The sequence below is a fragment of the Panthera pardus genome, unplaced genomic scaffold (genome assembly GCF_024362965.1).
Source record: "Panthera pardus isolate Hobbes unplaced genomic scaffold, ASM2436296v1 HiC_scaffold_16, whole genome shotgun sequence".
Classification (NCBI taxonomy): domain Eukaryota; kingdom Metazoa; phylum Chordata; class Mammalia; order Carnivora; family Felidae; genus Panthera; species Panthera pardus.
The window spans coordinates 10,754,195-10,778,328 of NW_026526721.1; the positions used below are offsets into that span (position 1 = coordinate 10,754,195).

Below are 24,134 nucleotides of genomic sequence, written 5' to 3' on the forward strand. Positions count from 1 at the left end.
AACAAAAGTTAATGGGATTTTGAGCTCACGTGGAGTTTAACAACCGAGATGAAATCTTGCCTGAGCCCTGACCTCCTTTTTAAGGTATAAATTCGAACATGCTTCTCATCCCTAGTTTTTCCTAATCAACTGATTATTTCATTTTATTTCTTCTTCTTCTTCTTCTTCTTCTTCTTCTTCTTCTTCTTCTTCTTTTTTGATGATTGCATTTTTTTTTTAACACTCTACCATAACCTTTAACAGAGTATGCCTGCCCTTCTGCTAAAATACATCGATCCTGGGGTGCCTGGGTGGCTCAGTCGGTTAAGCGTCCGACTTTGGCTCAGGTCATGATCTCACGGTCCGTGAATTCGAGCCCCACGTCAGGCTCTGTGCTGACAGCTCAGAGCCTGGAGCCTGCTTCGGATTCTGTGTCTCCCTCTCTCTCTGATCCTCCCCCATTCATGCTCTGTCTCTCTCTGTCTCAAAAATAAATAAACATTAAAAAAAAATACATCGATCCTTTTTGACACTGGCTTCAATACGCCACCCATATTCTATATTTAAGTCCTTGAAAGCTCTGTGTTCTCCCAGAAATACTAATTATGTGTATACTCTCTTGTACTAATCCGTGCAAAGTAGCAGATCCGTCAGACTCTTCTATTTTTCAAATTATCAGAAATGCGCCAGGCTGAAGCTTAGTATTAGTATCATTTCTTCTGCGTTACCCTGCAGATCCAGAGGATTAGTGCTTATTAAACGTAGAAGTGATCTTCACTTAAGACGGTTTTCTTATTGCAGATTTGGAATTCTTACGGCGGGCGTCACCCTCTGTCGTGGAAGAACCCCAACCTGCCTGTTTTTTTAGGGGGTTCTGGTTAGAACCTTGGAGCCCATCAGCAGAAAGGTCACCTGCTTTGTTTCACATTTGCTTTGAAATGGAGGCCCCTCCCTGTGACACAGCCGATTTTACCAGGAATAAAGTAGTGCTAAAAGCAATAAATTCCTGAGCCCAAATCTGGCCTCCTCCCTGAGCTCATTCCCTGATTCCTCCTGACAGAGAACAAGAATGGAGATTCCTTCCGAGATCAAAAAGAAGAATATTTTTCCTGCTCTCCTTCTTCTCCTGGATCGTTAGGGCGAAGCTCAAAGAAAAATGGGGATTTAATCACACTGCCGCATAGACAAATGGTCTCCGTGGGTTTTGATCATGAATCTCATTGGTAAAAGAGTTTTTAGTACATCTGCCAGTGAAAGCATTTTTGTTCATAAAATCTACACGATTTCAGCTCTACACTGGGCACCTTATAAAACATACCCTAAAAATAGGCATTTTAAAAAGACATCAGTGGCATTAAAAGAAGTGAAAATATAGTAAGCTGAATATGTTCTTCCCACATGCAGAAGATTTTCAAGACGGCTGCCAGAGACCCCGAAGAATCATAGGCCTCCAGTAGCGTCCCAGGGGTGGGGCCCCCAAGTTTGGACTTGATGGCTCAGTGCCCCCCCCCACCCCCGCCTGGGTGACCTGCGGGCTCCCACACAGCAGGGACGGAGAACATATGTCCCGGAATGGGACTGGCACCCTCTGAGCACACATGTGCCTTTACCGATGCTACACCACGTCCTGTGACAAAAAGGAGTGGCATGGCCTTTGCTTAAACCAAAGACACAGGGACACCGTTCAGTCAGGAACACCAAGGGCCATGGCCCTTTGATGCCAGGTGAATTCTGGCTCTTTGTGGGACTCAGATGGGCCCTCCCTGGGGCAGTCTCTGAATGTCACAAACATTTACCAGCATCTCCAGGAAGCACAGAATGAGTGCTGTTGCCCCCATGTGGCTTTTGCTGCAGTCAGGGAGATTTGCCAGATAAGAAGGTAACTAGGAGGAGAGCCCAGAGGGTCACTGGGTTAACGGAAGGGCGTCTCCTAGAGAAGCAGTGTTTGTGATGGGCTTTAAAGGATATATAGGGGTCTGATGGGCAGAAGAGAGAGACAAGAGAGTAGCTGGCTGAGGGCAGTGAGGAAAACAGGCACAGCTGAGGGCTCCATGGCCGGGAAAGGCCTCAAGCCTCACTGGGCATCTTGCTTCCACCCTGCCATTTGCTCTATTCTGAACTAAGATACTGGAGTGGTTCTGTTGTATGGAAGTCAAGTCCTGCTCAAAACCCCCTGATGGCTGCCACCTCAATCAGAATTTAAGCCAGAGTTCTTTCAGGGCTCAAAGGCTCCCATGGCCTTGTTCCCAACCGCTTTCTCCACCCTTCTCCCCTGCAGGGCCTTGAATGTGCCAAGATTCTCTTGGCTGGGCGCCTTGGTGTATTCTGTTCCCAGGCCCAGAATGCTGTTCCCCAGCATCCCACAGTTCAGTCTCCCACTTCCTTCAGATCTGATGCATCGACATGTCACCTTCTCAGGGACGCCTTCTCTGACCAGTCTCTCTTTCAACATCTTTCCCCAGCTTTTCGTGTCCCCTCTCTGTGCCTTTCCCCCAGCACTTACCACTGTCTAAACACACTGTGTACTTTACCCAATTATCTTGTTTCTTTTCTTTTCCTTCTCTTCCCATTTAGAACGTCAGCTCCGTGAAAGCAGAGGGTTTTGTCTGTTTTGTGCACCCTTGAATCCCCAATACCTAAGAAACTGCTTGGGTGAAAGAATGGATGGGTGGATGGATGGGATGGGTGGGTTGATGGGTGGATGGATGGATGGATGGATGGACAGATGGATGGATAGTTGGATGGGTGGATGCATGCATGCATGCATGAATACTTAGTAAAAGTCGTCATCTTCAACCTAAGGAACAATGGGAAGTCGCTGAAGTTCGTCCCATGGGAGAGAAACATGATCAAGCTCGGCTTCGGGAAGTTACCTGTTGTGGGAATTATGTACTATCCTGGAGCCATAAGAAATTGTCCACCGTGAGGCCTGTTAGAAAGGTATTGTAGTCGCAGAAGCCGCCTGAAGTGCTGTGCGGGGAGTGCAAAGTGGAGGGTGGTACAGAGAATCCACAGACCTCTCCCCGGACCTGCGGGCAGGGCACCTAGAAGAGGAAGACATCCAAGATGCCCTAGACAGTCCAGCCAGAGCAACTGAGAGAACAGAGGTGGGGAAATGAGCTCCGACACCAGAAGGCGCAGCTGCCAGGGGAGCACGGTGCCATGGTTCCCTGGAACCAGCCTGGAATCTGCCGTTGATAGACCAGGGTGAGTCCTGGCTCCCTTAAATAAACTGTGCCCTTCTCAACCTCAGTATCACGACAGGTGAAGTAGGAAACAGAGACGCGGTAGTGTTTCAGGCGCCCTGCTCAGCGCTCTGCCAGCATCACATTGTTCGATCCCGCTCCACCGCTGAATTGGATATTAACCAGGGTTACAAGCTGAGGACAGGAACACTCCCCTCGGTTAATAGCATCGATCAGACTGGGAAAACGGTAAAGATGAGTAAGCGTGAGGTCCTAGGTCTCTCCATTGTACAGTAACCGAGGTTGGAGGAACAAAGCTCCACGTCAGAGGCAGAAAGGGCTCCAAATATGAAGCAACAATAAAACAATTCCATTATCTCAGAAGCTAAAAACTCACCTAAGCCCTGAGTTTCTTAGCGTTCAAGATGAATGCTCTTTAAACGCGTACCTTTTATCTCAGTCAGGTATGTCCCCCGCCCCGCCCTCCGGCCCCCCCCACCCCCCCGCCCCGATCTTTTGTGAATTGCCCCGTTCTTTGCTCTGCTTTGGTTTGCACATCAAGGTCCACACTCAGTTTCCCTTTCTGGTCGTTTCGTAGAACCGTTTCCCTGGTGGTGGCACATTCTTGGCAGAGGTGCAACCTCCTTGGGGTTTATAAGGACGCGCTGAGGTCATCCTAACTCTGCTTCGGGAATGCTGTAATGGAAATGGTGGAATTCACCCTAAACCTCAGTTTTTCCTCCCTGAAAATAAAAAACTTCTTAGTGAAAATATGCTCTTACTGCAAGTTAAAGAGATGAATTTAGGATTTTTGTGGCACGAATGGAAGAAATGCAAAACATCTAAAGCTTTCAGTTGACTAAAGCATTTCATTTCTTCTTCAACTTCTGGTGTCAGTTTTACTATTTTAAGTGCAATTTTTGGTATGCTTCTCAAGAGCTCTAATGAGACATTAGGCCCTGCTTTCTTCAAATCACTTCTATCCGACTAGCAAACAAGAATCAGGAATGCACTTGTCTCCCAAATGACAAGGGATACACATGTAGGAACGTCTACTTTTTTTTAATACTTGTTTTGGAACAATTTTTATCCTCCATGAGGACAGGCACTGTTTACAATGTAATGCTTTTGCATAGGACATTTAGAAATCCAAGTTCCCGTATAATAGACACGCAGCTGAAGAGCGGACATTCCTAAAAAAAAATTTTTTTTAATGTTTATTCTTGAGAGAGAGAGAGAGCATGGGGAGGGGCAGAGAGAGAGGGAAAAACAGAATCTGAACTAGGATCCGGCTCTGAGCTGTCAGCACAGAACCGGACGCAGGGCTTGAACTCACGAACCGTAAGATCATGACCACGAACCGTAAGATCATGACCTGAGCTGAAGTTGGACGCTTAACCGACTGAGCCACCCAGTTGCCCTGAAGAGTGGGCATTCCTGATGAGAACTGTCAGATTAGCAGATGAAGGGAAACTGAGATGCGTTTAAAGCAGTGTTGCCTCTGGGTACAGGGACGAGACAGGTGTCCTATCCCTTTATAACGTCCCTGCAGCCAGGGCTGGAGCGCCATGAAGGAGCCTTGCCACTCAGTGACGTACTTCGAAAACCCTTATCTGCTCCACGCCTCTCACACAGTGGCTGAGGAAGCCGGTGCTGGGGGACCGTAGGTGCCCCTCTCTGGTCCAAGGCCCTGGTCACTTTGTGACCCAAGGAGTTTTGCCGAAAAGCATTCTTTTCAGCCCCCCTACAGTTGGTCACTGGTTTGAGCGCCTCTTCTGGGTGTAAACATGGGAGCACTCAGGATCACAATTTGATCCAAATGGACCTTAAAATCAAGTCAAAGGCAGGTACAGAATCACACATTAGGCTTTTGGGGCAGCCTAGTGAGAGAGCAATCATTTATCATTTATTTTTCAGAGCAGAAATTTGCCTCTTCTTTCTCCTCTGACCGCCGTTTAACTCTATTTGCTAAGGTGGATTCCAGGAGAAAGAGAAAAAGCAGGGGGTGAGGGGGGTGGGGGGTGGAGGGGGACCATGGGGTGGACGTGGACGTGGCGGGGGCAGGGGGGAGGGGCGGTGCACCTCAGAGCCCTCCCCAGCCTCTCTGGAGGAGGCTCCTGTGTCCTACCTCCCCCTCCCTTTCTTTCCCCTTAGCGCCTCCCCCCCGCCCCCACCAACGCCTCCCATACCCGCACTACCACCGCCACAACGTGCGTGTGTCAGGGACAGGCTGCCGACAGCACTGAAAATACGGCACGCCCAAACACACGCTACCCATCGCCAAGCACCACCTCATGCGACCGTATCCCCGTGCGGTTTGAGGCATACCCGTACTATTCGCAGTGTTCCAAACTGTTTTAGAATATACGCATTTAGATCTTTTCGGGTTGGGAGTTATGGGTAATTTGGCAAAGCGAACGCCATAACTGGTTTCTTACATAACTCTACAGTTGGCAGTAAGGCAGCGCGCATTGAAATTAAGCAATGCTCATTCATCCAAGAAGACTTGACTTTTCCTCCTTTGGAGGGATAAATGCTCCGGTTTCGTTTTGCTCCATTAATGGAGACTGTAATATTATTGGCTAACTTTAATGGTTCTCTGAAGTTAATTCTTAGATGTGAATGGCAGAGTTCTAGTTAACTTCTGGAAGCTTAGGAGGTGTCTCTGTGTGCCGCTGGACTAGACAACGCTTTTAGAAGTAACTTGAGTGCTTTTAGGTGATAATGCAACTGGGGAGATTGGGAAGGACGGAGGACCCAGGCTGCCACAGGGATCTAAACTGGAAAAGTGCTCAGCACCTCAGAGTTGCAGCCTTTGGGAAGAAGGGGCAGATGTTTCACCTGAAAAGGGGCCCGTTTTCAGGTACGCTCTCCACCCGTAGCATGCATTCCTTCCATTTCTTCTTCCTTTTCTATGAGAAGAAAAATGCAACTTTCAGTCTATGTGTCTCAAAAACAGGACAGCTGATCTCAGTGTTTTCTTTTCTCAACTCCAGAAGCTAGATTCTCTAAAATGTGTTTGTATCTTTTTCTGAATCTAGTAGCTCCTAGAAAATGATCAAAGTGTTGCATCTTCCTGGTTTCCAGATTACAATAGTAAAATTTTCCAGTGAAGAATCCCAGGATTGCTTGAGGAGCTCTTCTCACATTCCCACTGTGGAATACAAGTGAGAATGGGGACATTCATCCAGTAAAGTTCAATTAGGGTGGAAAAAAAGCGCCATATTTCAAAATGAATTCCACTTTCTTTTTTCTTTAAAAACAGAGTTCATTGACCAAGAAAGATTTCAAAACGTTTTCTCTAATACCCCAACATGAAACTTGGATTGAGGTTTTCAGGGAATTACAGGGATCAAACAACTAGCCAAGGCTTGAGTTTCCAGGTTTCCCAAAGGCTCAAAACTCCCCCAGAGGCTAATTACTGTTTACTGCTGAGACCTTCCTCATTTTTCTTCCGTAACATTTTCCATCTTAAGAAGGGTGGTCCCATTCAGCTGAGGAGCATGGTGTCTGAGTGGCTGAATGGAATTACTACCAGTGGAAACTATGTTGCAAGAGGAGTTGATAAAGCAGCTGCAAGGCAAACCTTGGCTGTTTTTTCCATCCTCCCCAAGCAAAGTTAATTAGCATAGGGAAAATGACTAAGGTGTTGACGTCACCTCTTTCCAGTAGAAACTTACACTCTGTCTCTGTCTGCCTAAAAGCATGCAGGACTTGACTCAGGAATTTGCTGTCCAAACAGGATGCTCTAGAAGCGGTGCTTTTTTTTCCCAGGGGGCTGGACTTCAGTGCTTTATAAGGGCCTGCTGGAGCGACAACCTCCAGCCTCTTGCAAGGGACCGTCACTTGGGGCTTGACTGCCTGAGTCGCTAGTGCTTTCGCCCTAAGAAAGCAAGATGCACTTTAGAAACTTCAACTACAGCTTTAGCTCCCTGATTGCCTGTGTGGCAAACAGTGATATCTTCAGCGAAAGTGAAACCAGGGTAAGGCTTCTAATATAATGTGATTTTTGAGAGGTTTCAAAGCACTGTGTTAATTGGAACTAGCAGCTGAAATATTTGCGGGGGTGTGATGTGGCTGTCTTGCGGGTTTGGGGGTTTTGAAATAAGTCCAAAATATTTGGTGCTTTATCAAACAAAGCTGTTGCCCGAGGGATTAACTGTGAAGGAATGTTTAAAACTCTCAATATTTGACAACATCCAGGTCCCTTGACCAATCAGTAATGCAACGTTTTAACATGGTTTGTATTTTTCATTCTGTGTAGGTTGTAAGCAAACTTTTAGACGGAAGCTTTTTCTGGCCGTGAACAGAGCGTTTCACTTTGACATCTAGAGATCAGAACAATGTAATTTTATCTTAGGAAATAAATATCGCAAAGCTATTTGTATGTCTGTGGTAATTACAAGGGCCTGTCCTCAAGTTTTCAGCTTCCTTTAGCTAGGGAAAATGCAGCCATAGCAAACAATAAAACTGGATAAATATCTTAAGTTTAAGTGTGGGGAAGCAGCTCTCATTGGTGGTAATCAGTATAATTAGTCATTGTAATCACCGTGCTTTTCTTCTTCATTCGATTAAGATGTAAGATTTCCATCAGTAGCTACCCAGCTGTCTAATTGATCTTTACCAATATTGTATATGAGTGAGTTCTGTGTGTTGTGTTTGGGGAGTGGTGTTCGCGCTATAGGCTTTAGAGCCCATGCCATATTGGGACATGTGAAGGATTTTTTTTTTTTTTAATCAAATTGAACTGCACGAGTGTGTATGATGCTTGAGAGCTAGGACTGTGGTTTCTGAACGAGATATCAGCACATTCTATGTGTGAAAATCCCACAAAAGCTACGTATTTCATATTAGCCTTATGTGAGTAAAATCATTCTTTATTCAATCAAAGAGGGACAGCGTCCAGCAACTATAAGAGCTAGATCCCAGCTGTCAGAACAAATAAGATTATTTTTTTTTTTTGGAGAATGGCGTCATAGTGATGTGGATTTAACAGACTCTGTGCTTTCTCTTGTGGTCTGGTCCTGAGCCCTGACTTGTATTCTAAAAATATTCCTCAAAGTCATCTCCCCTAAATTCTGAATCATAACTCCAAAACTAAACAGTGGGTCACAATGCCTATTGATGAGGTCATGCAAAATTCCAAATATATATGCACAGACCCTGCGCCAGAAACTTGCCTGAGCTCCCGCTGGAGAGAGGTGGGGAAAACGTCCGCCAGCAGCCAGATGAAATCCTCTGGGGAGCATCTGCTGTGTAACATTTTTCTCATTCTTTGCCTCTGCAAAACCCCTCAGAGGTTTGCATAAACGAAAGCAAAGCCACGGGATTCAGAGAGAGAAAGTTGGTGAGTTGTTACCACCCCACCCTTGGAACAACCTGCCTGGTGCGCACGGGCTGACCGCCCCCGCCCCCGCGCTGGAACACAAGTCCTGTCCTGCCCGTGAAGCCTCTTGCGCCTGGAAGTCCCATGCCCTTGCCTCTCTCTAGCACTGAACATTCTTGAAAATGTTCTCTCTTGTAAGGCGTCCCCTCTCCCCTCTGCAGAAACTGCTTTCCGCAGGTTTCCAAGGTACTCGGTGCGCCCCGCCCGCCTCCTCCTCGACCTCGGTCCCCTTTGTAGAAGGCGCGCCCCTCCCCCAATGGGACCCTCAGCCGGCCCTTTCTGCCTTGCGCAGACTTCCCACCACCTGTCCTTCCTGTTCAGTCTGGAAGAAAAGGCTCGGAGGGTAGGACGCCTCACCGTCCATACAATCTTTCTGGAAGTTTTGACTGTCTATCAACTCGGTCTCTGGTTGGAGCCTTGAGACCTCGCTGTGGTCTCCCATCTCGCCCCACACCCTCCCACAAAAGCCACCACCCTAGGACCCAGCCCAGCAGGGGACTCTCCACACAGCTTCTCCCAGAAAGCTGATGAGCTCCTTCCTGAATCTAAGCCTAACACCCTTGGACTTGGGCATTTCCATCCTAAGAACTCATGCTGTTCTGTAATTTTCACTAGGTGTTGTAACACTAGAGCTAGAAATATACATACATTGTAGCCCGCATGCAGAAATGGATCCATTTGTGGGAGGCAAACCGTAAGAGACTCTTAACTGCAGAGAACAAACTGAGGGTTTGCTGGAGGGGAGCAGGGCGGGGGATGGGCTAAATGGGTGCTGGGCATAAAGGAGGTCACTTGTTGGGACGAGCACTGGGTGGGGATGAGCACTGGGTGGGGGTTCTACTCCTGAAACCAATACTACGCTGTATGTTAACTAGCTTGAATTTAAATAAGTAAAAAAATTTTTTGAAAGGAAAGAAAGAAGTGGGTCCATTGGTAGTACATTAATTTTTAAACCAGTATTATTTTAGAGAGTTAAAAAGTAACAGACTCAGTGGGAAAATAATAGGGAGATTTCTTTTTAAACCTCTTCCTTTACCCTGAGAAATGCAGGGTTTCTTATTAACTTCATTGTTTCCCAATGCAATAAAATTAAAAAGAAAAAATTTTTTAATGTTTATTATTTGAGAGAGAGAGAGACAGAGAGAGACGGAGAGCAAGCAGGGGAGGGGCAGAGAGAGAGAGGGAGACACAGAATCAGAAGCAGGCTCCAGACTCTGAGCTGCCAGCACAGAGCCTGACTCGGGGCTTAAACCCACAGACCACGAGATCATGACCTGAGCTGAAGTTGGCTGCTTAACCGACTGAGCCACCCAGGTGCACCCCCCCAGTGTTTTGTTTTGTTTTTTTCAAATGAGTTCCAGTGTTTTTAAGCCCTAAAGAAACATCTGATCTACACAGCCACTCCCTGTGTTGAGTAGTGGGGGTGGGAGATCACTAGGCCTGGGAAGGTTGTTGGACATAAGGAATTGTTGGGGGGGGGGGGGGGGGGGTGACAAATTACCAAGCTGGACATCCTTGGAATGTCCTCCTTTCCTACTTTCAAAAGAATGTTTCTGCCACTGGTAATTGTTTCGCTGACTGAATAAACTTAAGAAATCCTACATTCTAACTTTCTGAGAAAATCACCTGTATTAGAATTTAAAGGGGCCAAAAGCAAATCTTCCTTGAAGGGGTAAGGCTGGCTTTTCTTGTCTAAGAAAGAAGTTGGGTGTTCTCGAAATGACACGAATAATTCCCTTCCTCAAGTGGAAATGCGATGTAGTCGTCAGGACTCCTATGCGGGTATATTTTAACTCCTTTTATTTTTGTTATTACTTTTCAGGCCAAATTTGAATCCCTCTTTAGGACATATGACAAGGATATCACCTTTCAGTATTTTAAGAGCTTCAAACGGGTCAGAATAAACTTCAGCAACCCCTTATCTGCGGCGGATGCCAGACTCCAGCTGCATAAGACTGAATTTCTTGGAAAGGAAATGAAATTATATTTTGCCCAGGTGAGTTGAATGCAGTGATACACCTGCTTCTCCCTCTCACCCTTTTTAAAAGTATCTTAGACATTGATTATGTTATACATTGATTTTTTTTTTTAATGCATACGCATTTCAATTGCAATGTTGGAATTAAAAGTATATCCTGGGGGCGCCTGGGTGGCTCAGACAGTTAAGCGTCCGACTTCAACTCAGGTCATGATCTCACGGTTCGTGGGTTTGGGCCCCGCGTCCGGCTCTGTGCTGATAGCTCAGAGCCTGGAACCTGCTTCAGGTTCCCTGTCTCCCTCTCTCTGCCCCTCCTCTGCTCACACTCTCTCTCCTTGAAAATAAACATTAAAAAAAAAAATTTGTTAAGTAGATCTTATTCTGTACCCTTCCTTTTTCACTGTGTATCATCCGTGATCATTCTACCACAACATTAAAATGTGTTTAATAAGATCATTTCCAGGTACGTAATATTCTACCATATAGATATTTCAGACATATTTAAGCAGTCTTTACTGTCAGACATTTGTCTTGTTTTCCAATGTTTCACTATCACAGATAACCCTGCAGTGAACATTGTTACATCTCCACCCTTTTTTTAAGCATGTTTATTTTGTCACTTAAATGACAAAAGCAACACGGATTAACTGAAACAATCCAAGTATGGTACAAAAGTCCCTAAAGTTAAATAGGTAGATACATTTCCCCACTCCCCCTTCAAAGCCATCGCCTCACATAACCACCTTTGAAAATCTAGTGTGAATCCTCACCCACTTTCCCCTTCACATATACAAACACACAAGTGCATGAGTATGAGTTAATTTGCTTGCACAAAAAAAAAAAAAAAAAATGGAATTACTACAGCCTTCTCTTTTACTTAGCAGTGTATCATGGACAGCCTTTCTGGTCAACGTGCCCGGCTGGGTTGATTAAAAACTCTTAAGAATTCATTTTGAGGAAGGCAAAATTCATACTCGAAATTTTGAATGTCCCGCCTATTTAAGAAAACATCAACATGGGGTGCCTGGGTGGCTCAGTCGGTTGAGTGCCGGACTCTTGATTTCAGCCCAGGTCATGATCTCACAGTTTTGAGATCGAGCCCCGTGTTGGATTCTGCACTGAACGTGGAGCCTGCTTGGGATTCTCTCTCTCTGTTCCTCTCCCGCTTGCACGCTCTCTCTCTCTCACTCTCTCAAAATAAAAAAGAAAGGGAGGGAGGGAGAGGAAGAGAGAGGAAAGAAGGAAGGAAGGAAGGGAGGAAAGAGAGAGAGAGAAAGAAAAAGAAAAAGAAAGAGAAAGAAAAAGAAAAAAGAAAAGAAAGAAAGAAAAAGAAAGAAAAGAGAAAGAGAAAGAAAAGAAAGAAAGAAAGAAAGAAAGAGAGAAAGAGAAAGAAAGAAAGAAAGAAAAGAAAGAAATCAAACAACAGCATGTGTTTAAAAGCAAGCGACCTCCAAAATGGCCCTTGACCTTGGGATGAGTAGCGCTGGGATAACCTTTCCTGCTCATTCAGGAGGGTGGTAGTTAAGAGTACAAGGCTGTGGGCCTGGCTAGTCTAACACTCTAAGATTTGTGCAGCATGTTTCCAGGAACTGGCTCAAGGGTTAGGGCTACTGACTTGTTTCAGACCAAGAGCAGACCTGAGCGGGGCCTCACTCTGTGCAGGTTCTCAGCAGCCCCGAGCCTCCCTCGGTGGAGAACCAGCCTTCTGCCAAGTGCAGGCAGCCACGTCGGCACAAGGCTGCCAGGCCTGGCTGGAAAAGGAAAAAAAAAAAAAAAAGAGTTAACCAGACAGGTAGCAAACGCGAAGAAAGCCTCCTGGTGGCAGGAGTCCCAGCCCCGGGTCGCTCTCGAAGGGCTGTGAATGGGTTTGCCGTTTCTCTTGCTCACCACCCTTCTGGTTCTCCCCCACCCTCCAGACCTTCAATGATAAGGTGACCCATTTTCAAGGCAGCTCACAAAGTTCTATATGCTGTTGCATCTGGGGTCCAACAGGTTGGCCGTGGAAGGGGAAGGAGCTTCTCGGGTGCAGCTTTCTGGTTATGGCTCGTCCCCACGGGGGCTCTGAGCTCCCCAGGCCAGTAGAGGAGCGGAACCTGTGGAGACACTTCCTGACCCTGGGAGGAGGCCACCTTGCAGGCCCTTCAAGTATAAATTAGAGCTAGGATGCGCTGCCCCCTGGTGGCGGAGCAAAGCACGGGTTTTTGACCTTGGCTCTTTAGAATGACTTTGTCCTTCCACTTTTTCTGATTATTAAAGTAAATGCACGCTCAGTGTGAAAATTTGGCCGGGGGGGGGGGGGGGGTGGGAGATTAAAATACAAATAAAACCCAAACTGGTAAGATTTTGATACAACATCTTTCTGGGCAGCCCTCTAACTGCACGGAGAGGACTTCTAAGCCCAGACTAGAACCATGGGTTATCGTTTCATGCTATTTTTTAGTTTTTTTTAATTTAAATTAACTTTTTTAGGTTTACATCCCAGTTCATTAGCATATAGTGCAATAATGATTTCAGGAGTAGAATCCAGTGTTTCATCCCCTACGCACCACACCCAGTGCTCATCCCAACAAGTTCCTCCTCGATGCCCCCTGTCCATTTAGCCCATCCCCCCAGCCACAACCCCTCCAGCAGCCCTCAGTTGGAGTCTCTTATGTTTTGTCCCCCTCCCTATTTTTATATTATTTTTGCTTCCCTTCCCCTATGTTCATCTCTTTTGTATCTTAAATTCCACATATTCAGTCTTATGATACTCGTCTGTCTTTAACTAATTTCACTTAGCATAATACCCTCTAGTTCCATCCACGTTGCAAATGGCAAGATTTCATTCTTTTTGATTGCCGATATGTACATACATACATACCGCATCTTCATCCATTCATCAGTTGATGAATGACATTTGGGCTCTCTCCATACTTTGGCTATTGTCGATAGGGCTGCTATAAACATGGGGGTGCATGTGTCCCTTCGAAACAGCACACCTGTATCCCTTGGATAAATGCCTCGTAGTGCAATTGCTGGATCGTAGGGTAGTTCTATTTTGAATTTTTTGAGGAACCTCCATGCTATTTTCCAGAGGGGCTGTACCAGTTCGCATTCTCAAGATAGTATTTTTTTTTTTTTTTTAATCTCCTGGCAGGTGGATCTTTTTTTCCTTCTTTGCTTTTGGCATCTGATTTGGAACCGCAGAGGAAGGGAATTGCGGGGTACCACCGGGTGGGCGGGGGCCCTGGGACCCCAGCCCCACTTTGCCCTCCCAGAGGCTGTATCATCTTAGAGCTGTCGCTTAGCCTCTTGGAGCCTCTGTTCTGCCTTTGTGACCTGAGGAGCTAGAAGAAGTGGCTGAGATCCCTGTGGCGTCAGCAACAGTGCTTTACTTGGTCCATTTCTACTACGACGCTACTCCTTTTCCACCAGTCTCGGTCCGTGGTGATTCCTGGCAGTCCCTGTGCCTGTGGGTCCCAGTCCTGGGAGGGCGCTCTAACCATGCTTGTGCCGTCACCCCTTTGCCTTCTCCATACGGACTGGGTCACGAGCCCCCTCCGGAACCGCATGCGTTCTGCCGCCCAGACGTAGGCTTGTCCTTTTGCACCTGTCCTCCACAAGCTGTCACTGAGCGCTGCCGCCTCGCTTGGGTTCTGTCCTCCAGAAACCATGCGCCTGTATTTTTTTCTCTCCTCAGACGTTACACATAGGAAGTTCCCACCTGGCCCCCCCGAATCCGGACAAGCAGTTTCTGATCTCTCCTCCTGCCTCGCCGCCCGTTGGTTGGAAACAAGTGGAAGACGCTACTCCTGTCATAAATTATGATCTGTTATACGCTATCTCCAAGCTAGGGCCAGGTAAGCGGTGCTCTTGGGTGGGAGCAGGGAGACAGATGGGCAGAGGTGGCGTTCACGGGCCCAGACGGAGATGCTCACCTGCCTCAGGGAGCGCCTCCCCCCACCGTGGCCTCCCGCGTGTTTTGTGAATGGTTTCTAGTTGCTTTCATCTGCGACTGTAACTCAGGTTGCTGGGGACACGCACACCTGCCTGCCTCTGGCCTCATTCCTTAGCGGGTCATGGGTACCAAGCACCGTGACCCCTCGTTGCCAGCGTCACGGGAATCCTTCCCGTCACCCACTGAGCACCAGCCCCAGGCCCTGTCACTCCAGAATGAGCAATTAGACTTGGAAAGGGAAAACAAACCACCCTACACGTTAGAAATTTCATCTTTAGTCAAGGTGGTTGGTCTGATTCTCACCTGCTCCTTTGAATGTTCAAGGGAACTGTAGGGCGTAGTGAAGAAAGGGCCCCAGTCATGCACGCCCCCTCTTGGCCCCATTGGGGTGCTCCCCAGCTGAGAAAGAAGAGTCTTCAGTCCTCCGATGGGACGAACGTGTGAGTGTTCAGGGAGATAACAGGTGTTCTGGCCTCAGTCTTCTTCTCCATAGAGTGGGTATTACCCAGTGGAGCTGTGAGCCATACGTTGAGACCGTTGTGTAGAAAGCACTTCAAAACGTGCCTGGCCCATAGGCTGCGCCCAACACATGATTTTTGGAAACAATCCGATATTGGTGGTTCCTGTCCTACCTGCTGGGTTTGGGGTGAGCGAGCGGGCAGGTTCGTGAGGACGTCTTGGGGTGAAGCAGTTTGAGCTCCTGCCCTATCCACAGAGCAAACAAATACTGAGACCATTTCTTCTGGACCAGAAATCTGATGATACTCCTTTGGATTGAGGGTTTTATTTCACGGACCATCAGCAGTTTCGTGTTGAAAAGATTACATTTCTGAACACACTGCCCCCAGCGGAAATCGCCTCCATGGGAGAAAGCTAGAATCCCACTACTCACTGCCGCTGGTGGTGTCAAGGTCAAGGTGGACCTGGCCAGTCCGAGGAAGCGCGAGCTCCTGGCTGAGGTGCCTTAGCCAAGCTGAGGGCTGGAGTCTGCCGGGATGCTAGACAAGAGAAGAAACGGGTCCTCCAGCTGGGGGAGGTGACAGACTCCTCCAAGGGCAAGGAGTGCTGCTGAAGGCAGTTCTTCCCACTCCAGAATCTACCCCTCCTTTCTGATTTGAGAAGCCCTTTCAGAAAAGACATAATCCAATCCATTCGCCCTTAGTTTACGTGACAGTGAGCTGGAACCAGATCTCATACTGGGCCGTGCTTTGCCGCCAGCAGGATTGCAAAGAGTTTGCAAATGTGGCCCTACACTGAGGCTTTCTGGACCCTGATGGGCAGGTAGATAAGGACCCTGACCGGACAGCCGTGATCTCGTGACCTTCCACCTCAATTCCCTCCCTGACAGAACTGAGGCTCACTCACCTTTTCAGATGCAATTGCCATGAACGTTCCAGATAGAGAACAGGCAATTTCCTTTCTTATGAGGAAAAGTGCCTTCTGTGTTCAGAGGCGTCCCCAAAGCAGCGGGGGGCGGGAAGGTCTGGAATCCGGCTGGGGAAGAACACACAGAACTTGAAGGAAAACCCACCTCTGCACCCTGAGGGGGCGGAGCCAGCCGAAGCAAACCGCCCCCCTCCCCACCTGCTTAAATCCTAGCATTTCTACTACTCCCCGCTTCCCACCAGTCAGGATCCGCGCCCTATTTGTCAACATTAGTAAAACCAGGTGACACTTAACGGGCCTGTGGACCATGCAGCAGGTCCCAGGCACTTAGCTTGTACTTACCTGAGCAGCTCTGTGAGGTCAGTGCCATAATTATCCCATTTCTCGGAGGAGGCCGTGGAGGGTCACAGGAATGCGAGGGGACGTGCCTTCGCACGGGCTCCAGGTCCTGAGTGGAGGGAATCACAGGCCACGTGTGGGCCCCCTTTGTGGCCTGTCTCCAGTGCGAACCGCCTCGGTGGGAGCCTCAAGAGGGAGGCTCATGGGGTGCCTGGGTGGCTCAGTTGGTTAACCATCCAACTCTTGATTTCTTTTTTTTTTTTTAATAATGTTTACTTATTTTTGAGAGGGAGGGAGAGACAGAGTGCAAGCAGGGGAGGGGCAGAGAGAGAGGGAGACACGGAATTGAAAGCAGTTCTCCAGGCTCCGAGCTGTCAGCACAGAGCCCGACGCGGGCCTCGAACTCACGGATCGTGAGATCATGACCTGAGCCGAAGTCTGACGCTCAACCCCCTGTGCCACCCAGGTGCCCCCCGACTCTTGATTTCTGCTTGGGTTATGATCTCACAGTTCATGAGTTCTCTCTCTCTCTCTCTTAAAATAAATAAATAAACTTAAAAAAGACGGAAGCTCTCGATGTCCTTTCCTAACGCGTTTTATTCGTGTACTGTCTCCCCGAACACATCGCACCACAATGGGGAAGCCATCTGGGTATTTTAGGAGGCCTGGTGGACACGTTAAGTGTCATTAAAAAATATCCTCCTTCCGTTGCTTTCATATGCCTGGATTCAGTGTTTGAAAGCAGAATAATATATAACGGTGACTCTGTGTGTGTGTGTGTGTGTGTAATTTTTTTTTTTTTTCCCCACTAGAGCCACCAAAGAAATACCAATCCAGAGCATATCTGGCTGTGTCCCTCGGTCCCCATTGAACGTCCGCAGAAGCCAGGCCGAGCAGACCCATACATGCTCTTCCGTTTGCTTTTGTTTCTTGGCTCTCCGGTCCTTGCCCGAGTTACCCTGCATTTCTCTTCTTTCCCCAGGGGAAAAGTATGAATTGCACGCAGCGACCGACACCACCCCCAGCGTGGTGGTCCACGTCTGTGAGAGCGATCAGGAGAACGAGGAGGAGGAGGAGACGGAAAGAATGAAGAGACCCAAACCAAAAATTATCCAGACCAGAAGGCCAGAGTATACGCCTCTCCACTTAAGCTGAACTGGCGCCCGGAGGAAGAAGTATTCCGAATCACACTCACGGAGAGGAATCTTTTTCTGTGCAAGTGGCCGCTCACGACTGGGGAGGTGGCAGCCGTGATCGCTGCGGCAGAAATTCCAGTTCGCGTTGCTCAGAAGAGAATCAAGGCTTTGTCCTCTGGTTCTAATGCTGGGCATCCGTCAATGTTCATGGCTTCCGGGAATGTCCTGGGCCAATCACTGAAGTTTAAGGTGATCGCACGAGGACATTTGGGCACGTCTCGAGAAAACCGATAACCGATCGTGTTTTGTACTTGTTCTTTTCTGGTAGGTTCTGTCTTTTGTCAAGGGCGGCTTGATCCCTGGGTGTGGGGAGAACCTTCTGTTTCCAACCAGCCCAATGGGCAGACTCTCTCTACTGGTAGGAAAAGGCACCGCGAAGCCACAAAGCGGCCGGTGCAGAAAGGCTGTGGAAGCAACAATGCAGTGTGGGAATTGTAGTGTTTCATTTTTCTCCCCATCACGTTCTAATGTTTGTGCATGTATATTACGGATTTTCAGAACTAACCTCTGTTTGTGTATAGTTATGCCATTGTTGTGTTACATCTTTTGGGAAGATAGGAAAGCTTGAACAACCGATCACCTTTCCAGATTCATGATTTCTCTGCGACAGCACTCACACGTGGAATGCACCTGGAATACGTTCATTCAGCATCCTATCCATTGCAACATAGCCCTTGTGCTTTGACAAAAGAAGTCGATCTGAAATTCCCACGTAGAGTTTCACTTGGTAAAGTGCAGAGAACAGCAGTTTCACTGCCAGCATTTAGTGGGTGAGAAATTTTAGGTTAGGTGTTTGGGGTCAGACATCGGTTCCATTTCTTTCTTTTCCGTGGTGGTTCGTACACATGAATCGTAGCCAAAATACCTTTCTGGGGAACCGTTGGTGGAGATAGTTGATTTTTGTTTTTTTAACCCCACTAAAACATCGAGAGAAACCTGTAAATAAAGCCGATAGCATATTTTCAGTCCCATTTGTACACTCGGGTGAAAAATACGGCAGTGGAATTGTAGTGTCAGAATATTACCCTACCTGTGACTTGTATGTTGTAGAAAACGCTGTTAAATGTCGGACAGGACTTGAATTCAAAGCATGTCAAGTGGATAGTAGATATGTGGTGGAATGCTAGGGACTCAGTGCCTTTTTCCCCATTGATTCCTGATGGAATTGTTACACTAGGTTAACGTCTGTAATTTTTTTCTGGTCGTAATGTGTGTGTCTGGTAAACAGGTATTCTATTTTGGCCTTACAACACCGTAACGAAATTTGTCATTTTGAAATCCCTAACGCCCAGTAACAGTGCATGCTTTGGAAATTTGGAAGGTGGTTTTCTTTAAGAAGCAAAGGCATTAGGTTGTTCGTGTCAAGAAATCGACGGGATGTTCTCAAAACCCTGTTTACAGTACTTGGTGAGGTGTTGGGGGGCCGTGAGGGAGAGACCATTGCCTAGCTGTTCAAGTGTTCCTGGCTAAGTGCTTTTAAACTGGAGAGGCTAACCTCAAAATATTTTTTTTAACTGCAGTCTATAATAAATCAACACAATATCCTCTTTACGGAAAGCTTGATCTCTGTGCCCTTTTATTTCTGATGATCGGTCTGTGAACCCTGTGAACCTTGCCGTCTCCAAAGGACTCCTTCCTTCGTCAGCTGCCATTGAGAAACGTGTGATGCTTTCCTGTGGTTCGTGGAGGGTTAACCGCACTAACTGTGTATCACCTAGTAAAGCGGAAAATGGAGAAAACTGAAATCGGGAGTCTGGGTATTTGCTTTGTGGAGGGAGACGAGGAACACCCTGTTGCCCAGCAAAACCACCAGCTCCAATAAGCAACAACGTTTCTGATCGGTCATAGGAGGAGCTGTCTTTCCTGCTAGAAGCCCAGGCAAGACACTGAATGACAAAGGCCAGTTAATGTTCCGGAAGTCTGTCTCTGAGCCTTCCGTCTGAATCCCAAGCAGCCTTTCCCCCGGAGCCCTTATGACACGTGGCGGTGTGCTTTCTGTGCGTGCCCACAGAGGCCCAGACAATCCAGGGTTTATTGGCCGAACTCTAGCAGACGACATTAATCTTGATCAAGGTTAACATTGGGCACTTTTCCGTGAACGCTCACATGCTCTTGTGTTTTTTTTCTCTAAGAATAGCTCCTCCGGTCGTGTCCAGGAGAATTTACATATTTTCAACCCGCCGATGTTTGGCGTTTAAACATGTTGGAAAATCCATCTTTCAGTCGGGTGGCCAAATCTGATTATCGAGCAGATTCACTAAGTGACCGCCTCGTGAGGGAGGGGGCTGCCATTCATCGTCCTGTTGAGTAGCTGGGAGCCCAGTAAGCCCAGTGTGCCAGCCCAGGATCCTATTCCATAAATAACCCTGGAATAAAATCAAACCGTGTTGTCAGCTGTCACCCTTCGCCACTGATTGAATGTGTCCCTTAACTAGATTTTGATAGGACGTATTTCTGATCTGGGGGTAACCGGCTTAAGGGTCATCCGAGGAAAGAAACCCGGCCCCCCATGAAAGGCATGCTAAATCCAAGGGACGGGTCGTGATGGATGGAGAAGTGTTAACATTAGTCAGTAAACTCAGATTTCCTGTCGGTCCCCTTTGCCCACCTGGGAAAATGTAAGCAGACGGTCCCACTGCCCACAGAGCCGACAAAACCTAGAGTAGAAATCACAAGTCAACGAACATCTTCACTCAGGACAGTGATGTCAGGTGAGCAGTTCTGTGGCAGCCTCAGCTGAGCTTCTGAAACCCACAGTGCATGTGATTGCTGGTTACCAGGCTGATAGCCGTGAAGGGCCCCCGGTCACAAGCGTGCTCAAGACTCAGACATCTCTTTGGCCCTGCTCCTCAGAGGGCTCCGTGAAATGCAAAGCAACGGACCCAAAACAGGCGGAACCGTGCAGAACACACCCTTTGCCACTGATTGAACGTGTTCCTCAGATAGATTTTTATGGAATATATTTCCTTTTTTTTTTTTTTTTTTTTTAAGTTTATTTTTATAGGGCACCTGGTTGGCCCAGTCGGCTGAGCGGCCGGCTTTGGCTCAGGTCATGATCTCACAGTTCGTGGGTTCAAGCCCTGCCTCGGGCTCTGTGCTGACAGCTCAGAGCCTGGATGGAGCCTGCTTTGGATTCTGTGCCTTCCTCCCTGTCTGCCCCTCCCCCGCTCGTGCTCTGTCTCTCAATAAGTAAACATTAAAAAAAAAAAAAGTTTATTTTTATTTATTTTGAGAGAGAGAGAGAGAGCAAGCAGGGAAGGGGCAGAGAGAAAGAGGGAGGGGGAGAGAGAGAGAGAGAGAGAGAGAGGAATCCCAAGCAGGCTCCGCTCTGCCAGTACAGAGCCTGACATGGGGCTCCAACCCATGAACCGCGTGAGACCATGACCTGAGCAGAAATCAAGAGTCTGTCACCCAACTGACTGAGAGCCCCCCAGGTGCCCCGATAGGATATATTTCTGATCTGGCAGTAACCAGCCTAGGGTCATCCAAGAAAAGAAACCCAGCCTCCGTGAAATGTATGCTAAATCCAAGTGAAGGGTGGTAATCGATGGAGAAGTATTAACATTTCATGTGGCTATTAATATTTGGATTATGAACATTGATTTGCAGTCAGCAAGCATTTAAGATTTTATATTTCCAGAATGGAGTGTGAAATCAGTGCCCACAGGCGATGGGGGTTTTCGGAGAACTTTAATTTTCAGTGACATGTACAGAATTCACTACAAAGGAAATAGATCTTATCAAATATGAAATTGCAAAGGATTAACTACAGTATATGGACACGTTATGGCCAAAAAATGAATCAGCAGCTGGGGCATGTCGTGCTCTAAATGTATTGTCATAGGTTTGCAGAACTCTGTGCAATATTTGCCTCAATATATTAAGTGCCTATCAAGTAACAGTCATCGAAAGGTCAATTCAGACCTGAAATTATAAATAACCTGAAAATTATTTGGGAAGAAGTCGGAATATATGTAAGAAATACATTCTTTCTCCCCTAATTCTCTGGTCTTCTGACTCCTTAAAGACACGTAGGGGATGTTTTTTTCTTTTCAAGTAACGCCACCCCTCTTGGCAATCTCTAATTCACGTCTGAAATTCTCACTCTTGTGACTCACCAAAGCTACATGGCAATCAGGTAGATGGATTTTATTCTCACATACCTCATTTTCTTCAGCGCCGCCTCTCTGCTGTGCGTGAAAGGTCGTTTTAATCGTGGCTGTGTTTATGAACGGCAGAAGGAAATTATGTGAAAGCGATTGAGATGTGGTGTCTACATTCCACATTTCTTTTTCCAGATTCTGGCTAGGGATACAATGACCGTTTGACACAGCGAATGAGAGCTGACCGGCTGCCGTAGCCGCTGCTCACCGTTCTGTCCTTCCGTGCCATCAGGAACCCCCTCCCGGCTGACATTTAAGCTCTGGTCACATGGAATTTTCCGTGTGTCTAACTCACCATATTCTCTCTTTCCTATGCACCATCCCCCATGTTCCCTGTGCCTAGACCCTTATCCCGTTGCCCCAGCCCAGCCCAGGCTAACTCCGTAATGATGTGCCCCCCACGAGAGCAGGCCCATGTCTGTCCTAGCCACCTCTCTCTGAATCACTAGCAGCTACCACTGTGCCTGGCCAGTGGCGACCAATAAATATTGCTGAGATGATTGACTGACTCACTGATAGTTGTCCTACAGTTGCATCACTGATGTCTCCCTCCCCCTGAGAATCATTTCCAGCTGCTACTGCTGAGTCTCCCATTATGTGCCATACTTCCCCTTTGTAATATGGATTGACTTCTTAGCATAAGAATTAAATTGTTTGTCTTCCTTGTTAGAACCTAAGTCAAGTGGAGGCAGGATTTCTGGTAGTCTGTGCCTCAGAATAGACATTCAACACAAGTTGGATGGATGGGTGCATGGATGGATGGAAGGATGGATTGGATAGATGGAAGGATGGATGGATGGATGGATGCATGGATGGATAGATGGATGGATGCATGCATGCATGCATGGATTGATGGATGCATGGATAGATGAGTGAATGGATGAGTGGATGGATGGATGGATGGATGGATGGAAGAATGGATTGATGGATGCATGGATGGAAGCATGGATTGATGGATGCATGGATAGATGGATGCATGGATAGATGGATGCATGGATAGATGAGTAAATGGATGAGTGGATGGACAGAAGAATGGAGAGATGGATGGATGGATGGATGGATGGATGGAAGGATGGATGGATGCATGGATAGATGGATGCATGGATAGATGAGTAAATGGATGAGTGGATGGACAGAAGAATGGAGAGATGGATGGATGGATGGATGGATGGATGGATGGAAGGATGGATGGATGCATGGATAGATGGATGCATGGATAGATGAGTAAATGGATGAGTGGATGGACAGAAGAATGGAGAGATGGATGGATGGATGGATGGATGGAAGGATGGATGGATGCATGGATAGATGGATGCATGGATAGATGAGTGAATGGGTGAGTGGATGGATGGGTGGACGGAAAGATGGATGGATGGATGGATAGACGGACAGAAGGATGGATGGATGGATGCATGGATTGATGGATGCATGGATAGATGAGTGAATGGATAAGTGGATGGACAGAAGGATGGAGGGATGGGTGGATGGATGGAAGGATAGATGGATTGATGGACAGATGGATGGACGGAAGGATTGATGGATGGATGGATAGATGGAAGGATGGATGCATGGATAGATGGATGCATGGATAGATGAGTGAATGGATGAGTGGATGGATGGATGGACGGATGGAAGGAAGGATGGACGGACAGATGGATGCATGGATTGATGGATGCATGGATAGATGAGTGGATGGATGGATGGATGGATGGGGATTTCAGATGCAGAGGAGCAAGAGGTCATTGAGAAAGAATAGGAAAATAATGGGGCATGTTCTCCTCTCCCTAGTCAATAGAGCATTAAGCAGCTCGGTGTTTTAATACAAATTGCCAGGCTGCTAGAACAACAAGAATGAAAGAGGGAGAAAAAGAGACATAATTGTGTTGGGATAGGGCAATAGATGAGAAAAGAAAAGCTTTGTTTTTAAATTTTTATTCTCAGAGTGATTAGCTAAAGAGTGAGTGACTGAGAAGGGCAGGAAAGAACGTGCCAGAGGATGGAAATGCTCCATGCCTTGACTGAGCAACACGTGGAATAAAAGCAGCAACAAGTGTGCATTTGCCCAAAACTCACCAAACTGCATACTTACACTGGGTGCATTTTATTATATATAAAGTACACCTCAATAAAGTTGACTTGAATTTTAAAAATCAGGATAAAGGGGGAAAAAATTCCAAAACCTGTTCCGTGGACAACAATTGAGGGAAAGTCTTCATTCTCCACATCCTAGTAGAAATATTTCCCAAGTGTATAGTGCTTTTTTTAATGTTTGTTTAGTTATTTTGAGGGGGGAGGGGCAGAGAGAAAGAGAGAGAGAATCCCAAGCAGGCTTTGCACAGTCAGTGAAGAGCCTGATGTGGGACTCAATCCCACAACTGTGAGATCATGACCCAAGCCAAAGTCAAAAGCCAGATGCCCAACCTGACTGAGCCACCCAGGCACCCCTAAAATGCTTTAATATTTTTAAAACAATATTATACAGCAAGGCAAAGCAGCATCCCAAATTAGAGTGTAAACATTCAAATGAGCTTTTCTAGAAGAACTTGGTATGTCCCAAGTTGATTTTTAAGTCATATTTATTTTCT

The 24,134-nt window shown here is 47.0% G+C and overlaps 1 protein-coding gene across 3 annotated transcripts in view; it reads left to right on the forward strand.

Moving 5' to 3' along the window:
- The window catches only part of RCAN1 (regulator of calcineurin 1), a 100,911-nt gene extending 81,968 nt beyond the window's left edge, over positions 1 to 18,943 (forward strand). For 2 of the 3 annotated variants that reach the window (XM_019420270.2, XM_053903099.1), the window contains exons 2-4: positions 10,373 to 10,546; positions 14,208 to 14,367; positions 17,173 to 18,943. In XM_019420270.2, coding sequence (XP_019275815.1) covers positions 10,373 to 10,546; positions 14,208 to 14,367; positions 17,173 to 17,345 — 507 coding nt within the window. In that variant the 3' untranslated portion in view covers positions 17,346 to 18,943. Of the gene's footprint in view, positions 1 to 6,965; positions 7,148 to 10,372; positions 10,547 to 14,207; positions 14,368 to 17,172 lie in introns of those variants that run through there. The other variant, XM_019420271.2, reaches the window with a different exon arrangement.
- Positions 18,944 to 24,134: the final 5,191 nt, after the last annotated feature.